Consider the following 12,417-nt stretch of genomic DNA (forward strand, 5'->3'; position numbering starts at 1 on the left):
CAGACATGGCTCTGAATAAACAGCACATACGAAGCATCACAGTGAAAGTGCGCATAAAAATCAAGCTCAAGCTAATGTTATAGATCAAATCTTATAGATTTGGGGTCCCGAGTAGCACAACCATCTAAGCGTTGGCCCTGTCATCAGGAGATTATGAGTTTGACCCCTGGTGATGCTACAGCCATCCGTAGCCGGGAGTCCAAGACAGCTCAATTGGCCTCGCTCTCTCTGGGTAGGTATGATGTCCCCGTTCGAAAAGATACGGTGGCTGGCTTCCCAGGTCTCGGAGGAAGCCTGTGCTAGCGTTCATGCTCCTGGCATTGGTAGTATCGTGTGATTGAGGGAGTCGTAACTAGCGGGTGGAATTGGAAACAACCAAATTGGGTAAAAACAATTTTTAAAAAATCTTATAGATTTAATGGAATTAAACCTTAATGAATTTATCACGTTTGAAAGCTAATTAACTCTTCACAAAATGCTTATGGATGACAGGACGAAGTGCTGCACCCCATTTAAGGTGGAACAGGAAATTGGAATAAGATTCTGGTGAGTAGGGAGCAAATCTCAGCATTATGGTAGGTTGTGTGGCGATACTACCACTACCAATCAACAAACCTCATGTTTTACCCCTCAAAATGCGCTGTTTTCCAGCTAAAAAGTGCCAAGTGAAGTAAGTTAAGCTGGGACTGAGCTAATAACATTGGCTGTCAGATGATAATTGTTTACTTGTCTGTTTCTCTATTAAAGACTTGGGATTGACTCCCTCTTTTGTGTACATGTAAGATGTTAGGCAAGAAGAAATCTATGAATGGAAGCTTGTTAGCATGTCCAGATCACTACTCATTGTTTGGGATTTGTATGTGGATCCAGACTGTCAGTTATATAGTTGTTTGATACCCTTTTGGAGCTAGTTAAGATACACTCCAATTTAATTCAATTCAATATGAAGAATGACAAGCCTGAAAAAAAAATAAAACAGCAATTACTTTGTGTGTGAAAATTTGCAGCAAGTACATAAAGAATGAACCCTTGTGGAATGATCCCATAGTGCAACACGATGTGATGCGCCCTGTATCTAAGGAACACACTCGGTCCAGATTTGTGTTACACAGTTCACCAAACCTCAAGTTTCTCTATAAACTAGAGAAGCAGAGCTTTGTGACAATATGCCATGAATGTACTGTTTTGTATTTTCCTGTGAAATCACAGGACAGATCCACACTGCAGTCATTGTGTCTGTCCACTGCACTGCCATCTGTGCTTCCTGTTCTTTAGATCAGTATAGACTGATAGAGTTTGTTGCTTTGTTTTGTCATTGCTTGGTAGCCAATCACAAGATTAAATACATCAAACAGCAGAGCCAATCAAAGCAGGTACTTATGGAGACATAGAGTTGCATTGCACCGCACCAGCAGGTCAATCTCAGCTTCTGAATCGCTTTCAGACATTCAAATTCTGACTTTAAAGGCCAGCAATGTGCAGGGAGACATCTGAAAATTGTCAGGAGTATGATGTGTCCCTGTGCAGCTGGATAACAAGTTAAGGATGTCAGTGATTAGCCAATTAGCTCTTCTTAGTGACGCACAGCTCCAGTTTTTCTCCTCGACTCCATTTAATTTTAATCAATAGTGCCAGAGCCACTGGTAAAGGGATTTAGCAGAGATTAAATAATCCTAAGTATAGTTCACGGCAGTTTTGCAACAAGGATATTTAGCCACATGACACAGTGCTAAGGTAGGCTACAACTGACTGCTTTTAGGTGCCATGTTGAGTATAGCCTATAAATGTGTAGGTTAGATAACAGTTAACTTATGTAGTCATCCCTATGACAAAAAGCTTAAAAGCTGTGACATTACTGTCATAACTCTGATGTTAGGCTGCATTTTTGCAGTGCTGTTGTTGAAGTTTTCATGGGTCGTGTCCATGACATTATGTTTGTTGATTTACAATTAATTACTGACTAGTAATGGTCAGTTATTGTTAAGAAGAATTTGCATCCCTCACCTCACCAACAAGAATAAATTACAGACCCCTCCTGAGAAGAATGGTCACAAATCTGTACATGTGCACTGTAGAGATTCAAGTGACTTTTATATGTTCATGAAGTGGTTTACTGTTCGGATGGCTCAAGTTGTAAAAAAAAAAAAATAATTTTTTTCTATTTTTTTGCCTTTGCACACCGTTTTTGTCTTTAACATTCATTATTTACATTCATTAACTGAAAAGGCTGAGTTTGTGCTGAATCAGATGATACTGAATATTTATGTCCAGGTGGTCACTTCTAGGCTTAGTCTTACAGGGTTCATGGACATTGTCAAAGACTAATGGACTTTGTTTATTAATTATGACATATCTAATATGAACAATAACATTGTCTACTAGAATATTTTAAAAGACATTTGAATATATGATCTTGAATAACGAATATCGCCCAACCCTATTGTTTGTTTGTGTGCTTGTGTGTTGGCTCTGTAGCTTCGTGTCAGCCTGTGTGTGGCTGACTGTGTGTAGGCTGCTCTTTAGCTGTGTGTGTTGGCTGCGCTGGCTCTTTCTTTGCTGCTGCGTGCTCCCCTGCCTGCTTCGTGCTTCGCTGCTGCCTAGGGGGTGGTGCTCTTTTTCATTGGCTGTGCTAAGTTCAGCTTCTCTGCTCCAGAGCACCCGTAACCGGTTCTGTGTATGCCATCTCTAGATCGATAACCTGGACCCCCGCGGTGTCCAGCTGGCAGCTCTCTTCATGAGTGGAGTGGACATGGCCCTGTTTGCCAACGACGTGTGCGGGCAGCCCATTCCCTGGGAGCACTGCTGTCCATGGATGTATTTCGATGGCAAGCTACTGCAGAGCAAACTGATCAGAGCCACCCGGGACAAAGCTCCGCTCATTGACCTCTGTGATGGTCAGGTACAGTTACTTCAGCGGCTACTGCCTACAGCGCTGTGCTTTGAACTTATCTTAAAGTGATGATTTTAGTCCCACCAATTAGCATTGTGCAAACTGCATGCCTACATCATCACACACTTGTCTCAAACCATTCTGAGCTTAGTTACCTCAAAAAGACTTGGTTATGGGATTCTGACACTGTGTGATGACTGTTATCTCTAGAAATAGACAAAAAGTACCTCTCATAACCAAAAACCATCCTAGCAGACAGATATTTTTTAAAAACTGTCTGAAGGACAGTATTAAAAGCTACATGGAGTAAATGCAGTTTAAAGGAATGAGACAAAACTAGTAATAGATTCAGGTAACAATATTATGAACAATATACTATTTTTAGGTGGTAGCACTGATGTTACAAAACAAAAAATGCAAAACAAAATTAGCAGCACACAGAAGAATACATTTAAAAACATGATGACAAGCTGACGCTACAGCTAACTGCTCCAACATTGAATGCAGACTCCAGAATCGTCTTTTATGCAAAGCCTCCTAAATGTATGATGTGAGAAATGTAATTTTGCTAGAGAAATATCTTTTCACTGTTTTAAGACTTTGCTAATATTAGCTAGAGTAGTGAGATTAGTTAGTGAAAAAGCCACGCTAGAGCCTCTGCCTTCCCAGTCACATCCTTAACAATGCGTCCTTGGCATAGTGCTCCGATTCATTGAATTGTTAGCCTGTAGGTCTGTTTGTTAGAAACTTTGGAGTTGCCTTCGATTCTGATTGTAAACAATGGGAATGAGTGGAGTTGATGCAAAGAGTCTCAATTCCAAACACGAAATATAAGAAGACTTGGCAAAAACAGAGTACATCATTAGTTACATTTTACCTTAGCAAATAAATTTGGAGAGCTAATGCTAGCTAAAATATCTTAGTTGACAAAATTGATCTAGAACACACACAACAGACTTAACCAACCATTTGAAGCTTTTTGCGTGTTTATTTTAAGCACTGTATTTACTTTGTCTAGGGCATCAGTTCTGTTCATCACACTGAAAGTTGTTCTGTGATGAAAGGCTTGTTATTCAGAGCTGTGTTGAGATTTACATGTGCAGCTAATGAGACTCAAACTCTTTAGTAAAGACGTGAGACTTGCACCTCAGACTCGAGACATGGCTCTCATGAAACAACTTGGGAACATCTCTGGTAGCAGCCATAAAGGTTGTTTGTATTTTGTACAGTTTGAGGCAAGTGTGTGATGATTTAGGCATGCAGTTCATCAAAAATCACATTTGCAAAATTTTCTGAGGATCTGTGCTGGAGCTACAAGGCTAACATTGCTAACAAAGACTACAAGTCAATAGTCACCCAAATCAATTTTTCGTGAATACATCTCCAAACCTATCAACCTGCTCAAACCACATCCATCCACAGCCATTTTTGACAAAAGGTGTTGTGCCAAGTTCTGCCTGCTCTTTTCCTGTGTGCATGTCACACAGGCATATAGATAGTGCAGATTATTTAATTGAATTGATCTGTTGTTTTTATTTTGAAGTAATTGTTCATTTACAATTTTAAGAACGGAAGATGTTTGCAAATAGAAACAACAGAAATTGTAAATCTGATCAAGCATCTTTATGTATATACGTCTGCAGGTGAGTCAGAATTTGGAACAACAGCTGACTAAAATGGCTGCCCCCAGCATTCAGCAGCACACTGTCTACTATACAGCATCTTAAACCACGTCAGCAGGTCTGCATGACCTTAATGAAGACCTGGATGCAGTTTGAACAAATTCAGGGACATTTGGGGATGTAATTACAGAAAAGATTTTTTCCCTGCACTACATTAAATAGTAGAATTTGAACCCCAAACATGTCTTAGCCGATCAGCTACATCTGTGGAAAGTGGAAATTTGTATCATTTTAATTTTTCACCAAAATATTTTGGACACCAAAAAAGTTATAGCTTGATTGACTACATTTGTAGTAGGCATCATCGTGGGTCAGCAGTATGAGGTGTGGAGGTGGTAAAGTGTTTTTTTCCCTGTCTTCTTCTGTTGTCTGTAGGCTGAGCAGGTTGCTAAGGTGGAGAAGATGCGTCAGAGTATCTTGGAGGGTTTGAACTTTTCTCGGCCACCTCCCCTCCCCTTCCCACCACCGCCTCCACATGCCATGCCCTTCTACCCCCCCAACGGCACCTTCTACCCCCCTCCGCCACTTCCCCCTCCACCAGGCCGAGGAAGGGCCATGCCTGGTAAGTGCATTCTATACAAATGTGTTAAAGTGAGTAAAAAGCAGTTTCTCTTCATTGAGAGTTTTTAAGTGTATATGGGTGTTTTCCTGAAATAAAAGGCAGCACATTTCTAACAGTAGGTTATGATTGCACTGCTGTTATTATGCTGTATTAAATGCTCAAACACAGGAGTGTTACATTATAGATAAAAAAGTGTGTCATTTATAGTAGGCCTGTGTCTAGTGGTGGTTAACCGAGTTACCACATAACAGCCCCCCTGTGACGATGCTTACTTGCTGCTTTTTAAAAAGCTTTTTGTTCATGTATTGATTTATGAAATCATAGGAAGACACTAGTATTCCCACATGTAAGCATAAGTGAATGTTTAGACATGTAAAGAATTTATTAACACCTCTATCTCTCTTAGACTTTTGACTTGAGCTTATTAACGGCTCGATCATTGCACTGTGCCTTTTAAAGCATGTGTGTCAGTAGGTGATGTTGTGTACAGTTTGCTGTTCTTTCTTGCATTGTGGATGCATATTGCAGTCATGTCAAGGCACAGTTTGAGCTGCGTCTGCAACTTTGGCTGCATGGATTTTTTTAATCATCAGTGTCATGAACATTATTCACTAATCGCCCTAAACTGCTGTTATTGCTGAACTTTTTGTGTGTTTTTGTAAGTAGGACTCCAGCCCATCCCCTCTCAGGGTGGTAAGTTGGAGATAGCTGGCACAGTGGTGGGTCAGTGGGCAGGTGCTCGGCGAGGCCGGGGACGAGGCTCCTTTCCTATTCAGGTGGTGTCAGTTGGTGGACCAACCAGAGGGTGAGTCAGAGTAAAGTCTGAATGATAAAACTGCGGGTCCTCTTCAGTTCTTCACGCTCATACCTACATGAGTTATGAGTTACTTTCGTAGTAGTTACTGAATATTTCATACATTTTAATACACTTTTACAATATGTTTGTGAATGTCTGTGAATTTTGGTGAGCTTTAAGCATTCTTTGTCTTTTGAGTAGACGACCAAGAGGTGTGATTTCCACACCTGTTATAAGGACCTTTGGCCGAGGAGCCAGATATCATGGGAGGGGTTTCAAGAGTCAGGGATCATACCAGGTTAGCTACTCTAATCTTTGTTCTGCTCCCCTAATTCAGTGCTTCATATTTATGCTCTGTAAGTAGGTCTGTGGCTTCTGGTCTGTGGCTATCATACATGGTGCTCATAATGTGAAGTACTGGACCTCAGAAGTCATGTCATCATTCTGTACTCAGCTTACCTGCTTATTATGCTGTTGGTCCACCCTGTGTTGCCAAAACAGCTCTGACCCACTAGGCATGAACTTGGTATCTGGCACCAAGACGTTAGCAGTAGATTTTTTAAATAGTGTACGTTTTGAGGTGGGGCCACTGCAGATCAAACTTCTTGTTGCAGCTCAGTCACAATCGTCATGTTCCTCAAATCATTCCCAAACAACATGTGCAGTGGTGGCTGTGCAAGTTACTTGCTGAAAGAGGCGACTCCCATCAAGGAATAATGTTGACGTGAAGGGGTTGACGTGTACCTGGTCCACCGGTTGAGCTGGCAATATAATCGATGATCATAGTTTTTTAACAGGAAAATATTGTACTAATTATTTTTAGATATCACCCAGGACTACAAGCCACTTAACCTGCAACTTAACCACCAACTTTGACAAACCTTTGGTATTTTGGCGAGGTCACCAGTGTTAGTTTATATTTTGCATTACCAGCATTTAGCAGATGCCGTTATCCGGAGTGACTTACAAAAGTGCATTGTTGTCAACTTATAAGTAAAAGCTACTCCTCAGCTTAGATATTGCTTGAAATAAAAGCCCATGTTGAAACCTAGAGAAAAACAAACTGAATTAGACATACAGTACATTTCAATAAGTGCAATATAATACATTTCAATTAATACTTATATTAGTGCTCACTTAAGTGCTGTATAAAGAGAGACCCCCCACTTGCATGCCAGGACAGAGAAGAGACTTGATGCTTGTCTTCCATGCTTCGTAAAAGATGGCAGGTCAAGCTGAGCTGTACTTGAAGTACGAAGGGCTCGAGAAACAGTTTTGACATTTGCCATCAGGTAGGGAGGTGTTGGTCCACTTTTGGCTTTGTAGGCAAGCATCAGGGTTTTAAATCTGATGCAGGCAACTACAGGAAACCAGTGAAGAGAGAGCAGCAGTGGAGTGACATGAATGAAGTTTGAAGACAAGCCACACTGCTGCAATCTTGGATCAGTTGCAGGGGCCTGATGGCCCACAGAGGAAGAGCAGCCAAGAGCGAGTTGCAGTAGTCAAGCTTATGTCAGTTTAATGTTAGCTTGCATATTGTATTATTTGTATTTAGACTCCAAAAAAGTGATATTTGGAGGAAAAATGTAAGTATGGCATAACATATTGGCTTTAGAACATTTTTGTTTAGCACAGGGTATGCATTCATTCATCCCAGCGTAGGCCTTGACTGCCTACTATGGTCATGATGCTGACTACAGAATGACTACGCAACTTCAGAAATCTGTTAGACACTTTCAACATATCAGCAGCAACTCCTTTGATTATAAATCACATGCACATAGTTTCCCCCTTTATTGCATTGCAGTCAATCAGCTAAGACAAGTTTTGTATCTGAAGTCACTATAGCTTTGCACTTGATCTACAAGACTAATGTAGCTAAGAATTAATAAAAGCTGATAGCTGCTAATTAGCAATGTGCAAATCACCATCATCACTTGCCTCAAACTGTGTTTAGTTGTTAAGTGGTGTCAAATACTCTTGCTTATGTGTTTTCTGAATGGCAAAAATTGACAAAATTACAGATAAGGCTTTAAGGTGCACATTAGCTGCTGGGTTTAAATTAGTTCAGAGTCTCAGCACTACTGGAAGCTCTAATTTCAATTAATTTTCTCAGCTAGCCTAAACATTTCTAAGTTTATGTAGACATGTTATGTTTGCAGAGTGTATATGTGGATGATTTATCCGCCATGCTGCCCTCATTACATAACTTTGATGTAAAACTTTTTTTAAAATGCTCTTTTTGAGACTTTTATTTTCGAGTTCTTGGTTTAGAGAGGTACACTTAATTTCCTACTTGCTTTGACTAAAACTGATTTAAATTTAAAACAAGTTAAATAAAAATCAGTGTCACATTTTTTGCAAATTTTCAGTACTAAAAATACTGTGGCAAAAATGCTGCTGCAGAGTCAAACATTTTAGTCTACAACAATTAAAGAAAAATTCTGGTGGGTCTGATTTCAGCACACAGTTTGCACAGTACTAACAGGATAAGGGTGGAAATTGTGAATGTTTGATTTTTTGTCTTAAGTAACCAGACTTTTAAAAAGGACCTCGTCTTTTTCAGATTAAGCCTGCGTACTCTGCGTCTGTCAGCGAGGTGGTGAAAGAGCGAAAGAAGCCGAAGGTGGATAGCAAAACGTCCTCTGAGGGGTCAGCTGCGGCCGAGAATGGCCTGGAGGTCCGTGAGGCGGAACAAGTGAACGGAAACAAAGTGGACAGCAGGGGTCCCCACCAACCGGAAAGTGCCTTTAGCAACGACTCCAAAATGTGCAATATTAATCCTCATTTAAATGCACTAAATGCGGACAGCGAGCACCACAGAGACGAAGCTGTGGACGCCTCTGTGTTAAAAACAGAAGAGTAAACCTATTTTTATAGAGAGGGCGAAGGATGTTGGAAGGTTCAGGGTTAAGGAAAATCCGGAAAGATGGAAAGCCTGCAGTTGGTGAACATTTTTTCCTCTCCGAAAAGCGATAAATATGAGGACTTACTGTATGAAATTTTTAAAGAAATCCCTCTTTGATGTCAGCGAGTTAAAAACTGCGAGTAACGACGATATTTCTCAGTTTAAAAAAGGATAAAAAACAACATAAAGACATAAAGTATACCAGTTTCTTAGAGAATAATACCAGTATAAGGAGTTAAGGCTACTCCTTCCTCACTGATATATTTACCTGTTTCAAGACTGGTTACACAGACATTTTATTTTACGTTCTCTTGAATTGCTGAAGCCGAGAAAACCTTCATTTGGCGGTCGGTTAGTATCTTATAGGTTGAGATGTTCTACCAGTACTTGGCACCATATATATATTTGCCATTGTAATTGAATTTGTGTTGTGTCACAGTAAATGCTTTTTTTTTTTTTTTGAGAAGTAAAACTCACAACAGAAAAAGAGAGAGAGCAAGAATACATTTCTCACTTGGGTCATCACTGTGGGTTTACTTGTGCTAAAAAAATTAAAATAATGTGCAGAATTGTTTGGAAATTAAGTAACTAGTATATAAATACTGCAGCTTTAGGTTCTAATGATCAGTGTCATACTTTAGCGTTGTAAGAAACATCAAGAAACAGACAAATCGCAGAACGATCCGATGAAAAAACACCAGTGTTTTCTTTGTCAGAAATTGCCATGCACCAGTGATCGATTATCCGTGTGGTTTCTTGAATCAATTGTAGAACATTAGTACGACGGTTTCAGCAACTTTTCTGCATGGTTTCACGGTTCAAAACAAGTGTGTAGTTATTATGCATGTTGTCCTTTTTCTTCCATCTCTACAAGTACTGTGCCCATTTGCAAAATCTTAAAAATGGCTAATAATCAGTAATAGTCCTATAAAAGGTGTTAACTGTTAGTAACTGATTTGCGCTAACCTTAAAATTTTTGTGATTATTGACCTCTGTTGCATTTACTCAAAATAAAAAAGTATCAGATGTTATCTAGCCACTTTAAATATTGTTAACCCTGGTGTACTCATCCATCTCTGTATCCATTCTTGTTCTTTGTTGCTGTTTTTTCTGCATTCATATTAGCAAAAAAAACCAAAAACATCTGTCTGGGGATAAAAAAAAAGAAAGCTTTGATCTTCAAATGCCCCCTCTTAGCCTGAAACAAATGAAACGTATGACCCTCCCATTTGAGAGTTTAGCGTAAGCAGGTAAACTTGTAATCATTTTCGGTGTTTACTTTAGTGTTTTCGGAGCTTATTCTACTTCTGAACAAGAATCATTACTTAAAAAGTTTTCCATCTAATCCTCCTGATGCTTTTCATTGCACATTAGTGATCAGAAATATGGTGTATTCCCCTGCCCGCAAGACTAAATAGGTTACCTTAATGTAAGTTGATCGGAGTTTTTCCTAACTCATGGGGTGTAAAAGAATGATCTACTGTTGGGTTTGAGTGATTGTTGATGGATTGTGGTGTGATGTATTTTGAAGGAAATTGAATGCAACTTACAATGCTTAATAAAAGTCTTTATTCTTTTAGTATAATTTTTCTGTGTGTGAGCATTTTTTATTGGAGTTAGGGATTTGGGAAGTTTAACATCATGATTATTTAAGTGCTGTCATAATTATATATATATTATATATATATATATATATATATATATATATATATATATATATATATATATATATATATATAATATAGGATAATAACAAATGTAATACAATAATATAAATTATATATATATATAAAATGAAAAATATAAAGATTAATATAAAAAATAAAAAGATTTTGGAATTCTTATTGTTTGGTCTTATATAACCAATAGTGAAAGCCCTTCTTTATCTACTTGTCTCATGTCCATTCCGGCTGTCTTCGGTATGCGCCACCTACTGGAGGATACACTGTTCATGTTTCTATGCACTAATTCAGCAGAAACTTCTTTTTCTTTACTGCCAATATTTTGCATCATTCAAAGTTTATACATTACATGTATATCTGTGGTGTCCTGATTTAACGTTGAGAAGCGTATGAAGCCAAACTGCAGCATATGCTTCACTCTGGAGTGTATTCCATCCCTATTCAAAGAGTTGTGTATACACTACAATTCAAAACTTGGGAATCAATGCTTTCTTTTTGTTTTGCATTCTACTCATATGACCTCACAAATCTGAAATGATTAGAAATTAAGACATCTGAGCTGCATCCAGAATAAATACCAGAGATGTAGATGATTCTAAAATGCTGAAACACCGAGGAGCACGAAATTAATACAAAAAATATATTATGCATACATAAATAATATTACAATTACATATATGTCATGTATTATTATTGCGACTACATGGACGTAATTACATAGGCATAATATACGTTTAAGCATTAATTATTCAAACCGCTTATTCTATGTCTTTAAAATATAAAAATAAACACAAACACGACTAAACAAATGACATAGTTCAGTTCCAGATTTCTCCAGCCTTCACGTTTATTAAACTTTAAATGTCACATGGTTACATTTTATCTCCAGCTGATTTCAGAATTCCTGATAAGCCAAACCAATAATTATAACCGCAAATATTACAGATATTACTGTACTGACACGAATAGAGCTGCGGGAATAGTTAAGCGTACACAGAAACCTATACAAAACCGCTACTTATTCTTTTAACGTCTTGTGTATTTATTCTAAAAAAAATTAGCTCTTAATGCTCAGATAACGCATCTGCCGTTCCGCGGCGTTACCTACGTCTCCTGGAAGCGTCGTGTAAATCCTGCACTTTGTGTAGCTCCTCCCGCTGCTTTAACTGTGATTTCCTTCAGCATTAAAAAGTTCCCCAACGTCTCTACACCCCCACATACACACAACATACGCCCCCTTCCCCCTTCACCCAGCACACACACACACCCTCTCCACCACTCCCCTGCTAGACCCTCGTCCCGCTCGGATATGAATACACACTCGCCCTGAGGAGCTCCCCAGCGTTCGCTGCTATTGCATTGAGGCTTTTTTTGCCTTCCTGCCCCCCCCCCTTCTCTCTCTCTTTCACTCTCTCTCTCCCTCCTCTGCTGTTGTGAATGCTGATCTAACATGGCGACCGTGCCCGTGTATTGCATCTGCAGGTTACCGTACGACGTAACCCAGTTCATGATCGAGTGCGACGCCTGTAAGGACTGGTTCCACGGCAGGTAAATACGTCTGCCCTTTTTATTTCACACCCACTTCTTTATCTTTACCTCCCCCTGCCTCCGTTTAGAGGGCTGTATCTGTGTAGTTGCTCTTATTCGCCAGCTTCTTGTTCGGATTTTCCCGTTCCACCTTAAATGGTGCAGCAGTTACATTCTGGCGCCTCGGGCTCTAGAATGTAACTGCTGCACCATTTAAGGTGGAACGGGAAAATTCGAACAAGAAGCTGGCGAATAGGAAGCCAACTTCAGCCTCGTCTCCCATCTTGTGTTTTTTGTGTGTATTTTTTCCTGCTCCGTCCCTCCGAGGCCCTCAGTTCCCCTTCAGCTGGCGGCTTGTTTTTGTTTACCT

At 39.5% G+C, this 12,417-nt stretch overlaps 2 protein-coding genes across 4 annotated transcripts in view; both read left to right on the forward strand.

Annotated features, from left to right (window-relative positions):
* LOC108424654 (constitutive coactivator of PPAR-gamma-like protein 1 homolog) overlaps positions 1-10,423 on the forward strand; it is a 31,665-nt gene extending 21,242 nt beyond the window's left edge. Inside the window, exons 13-17 of one of the 2 annotated variants that reach the window (XM_017692816.1) lie at positions 2,690-2,899; positions 4,948-5,134; positions 5,798-5,939; positions 6,132-6,228; positions 8,497-10,423. In XM_017692816.1, the coding sequence (XP_017548305.1) occupies positions 2,690-2,899; positions 4,948-5,134; positions 5,798-5,939; positions 6,132-6,228; positions 8,497-8,796 (936 nt within the window). In that variant the 3' untranslated portion in view covers positions 8,797-10,423. The remainder of the gene's footprint in view (positions 1-2,689; positions 2,900-4,947; positions 5,135-5,797; positions 5,940-6,131; positions 6,229-8,496) is intronic. The other variant, XM_017692817.2, reaches the window with a different exon arrangement.
* A 1,405-nt stretch (positions 10,424-11,828) lies between these two features.
* Positions 11,829-12,417, forward strand: part of phf2 (PHD finger protein 2) — a 61,048-nt gene continuing 60,459 nt past the window's right edge. For both annotated transcript variants that reach the window (XM_017692819.2, XM_017692820.2), the window contains exon 1: positions 11,829-12,068. In XM_017692819.2, the coding sequence (XP_017548308.1) occupies positions 11,971-12,068 (98 nt within the window). In that variant the 5' untranslated portion in view covers positions 11,829-11,970. The remainder of the gene's footprint in view (positions 12,069-12,417) is intronic.

The sequence above is a fragment of the Pygocentrus nattereri genome, chromosome 21 (assembly GCF_015220715.1).
Source record: "Pygocentrus nattereri isolate fPygNat1 chromosome 21, fPygNat1.pri, whole genome shotgun sequence".
Classification (NCBI taxonomy): Eukaryota; Metazoa; Chordata; class Actinopteri; order Characiformes; family Serrasalmidae; genus Pygocentrus; species Pygocentrus nattereri.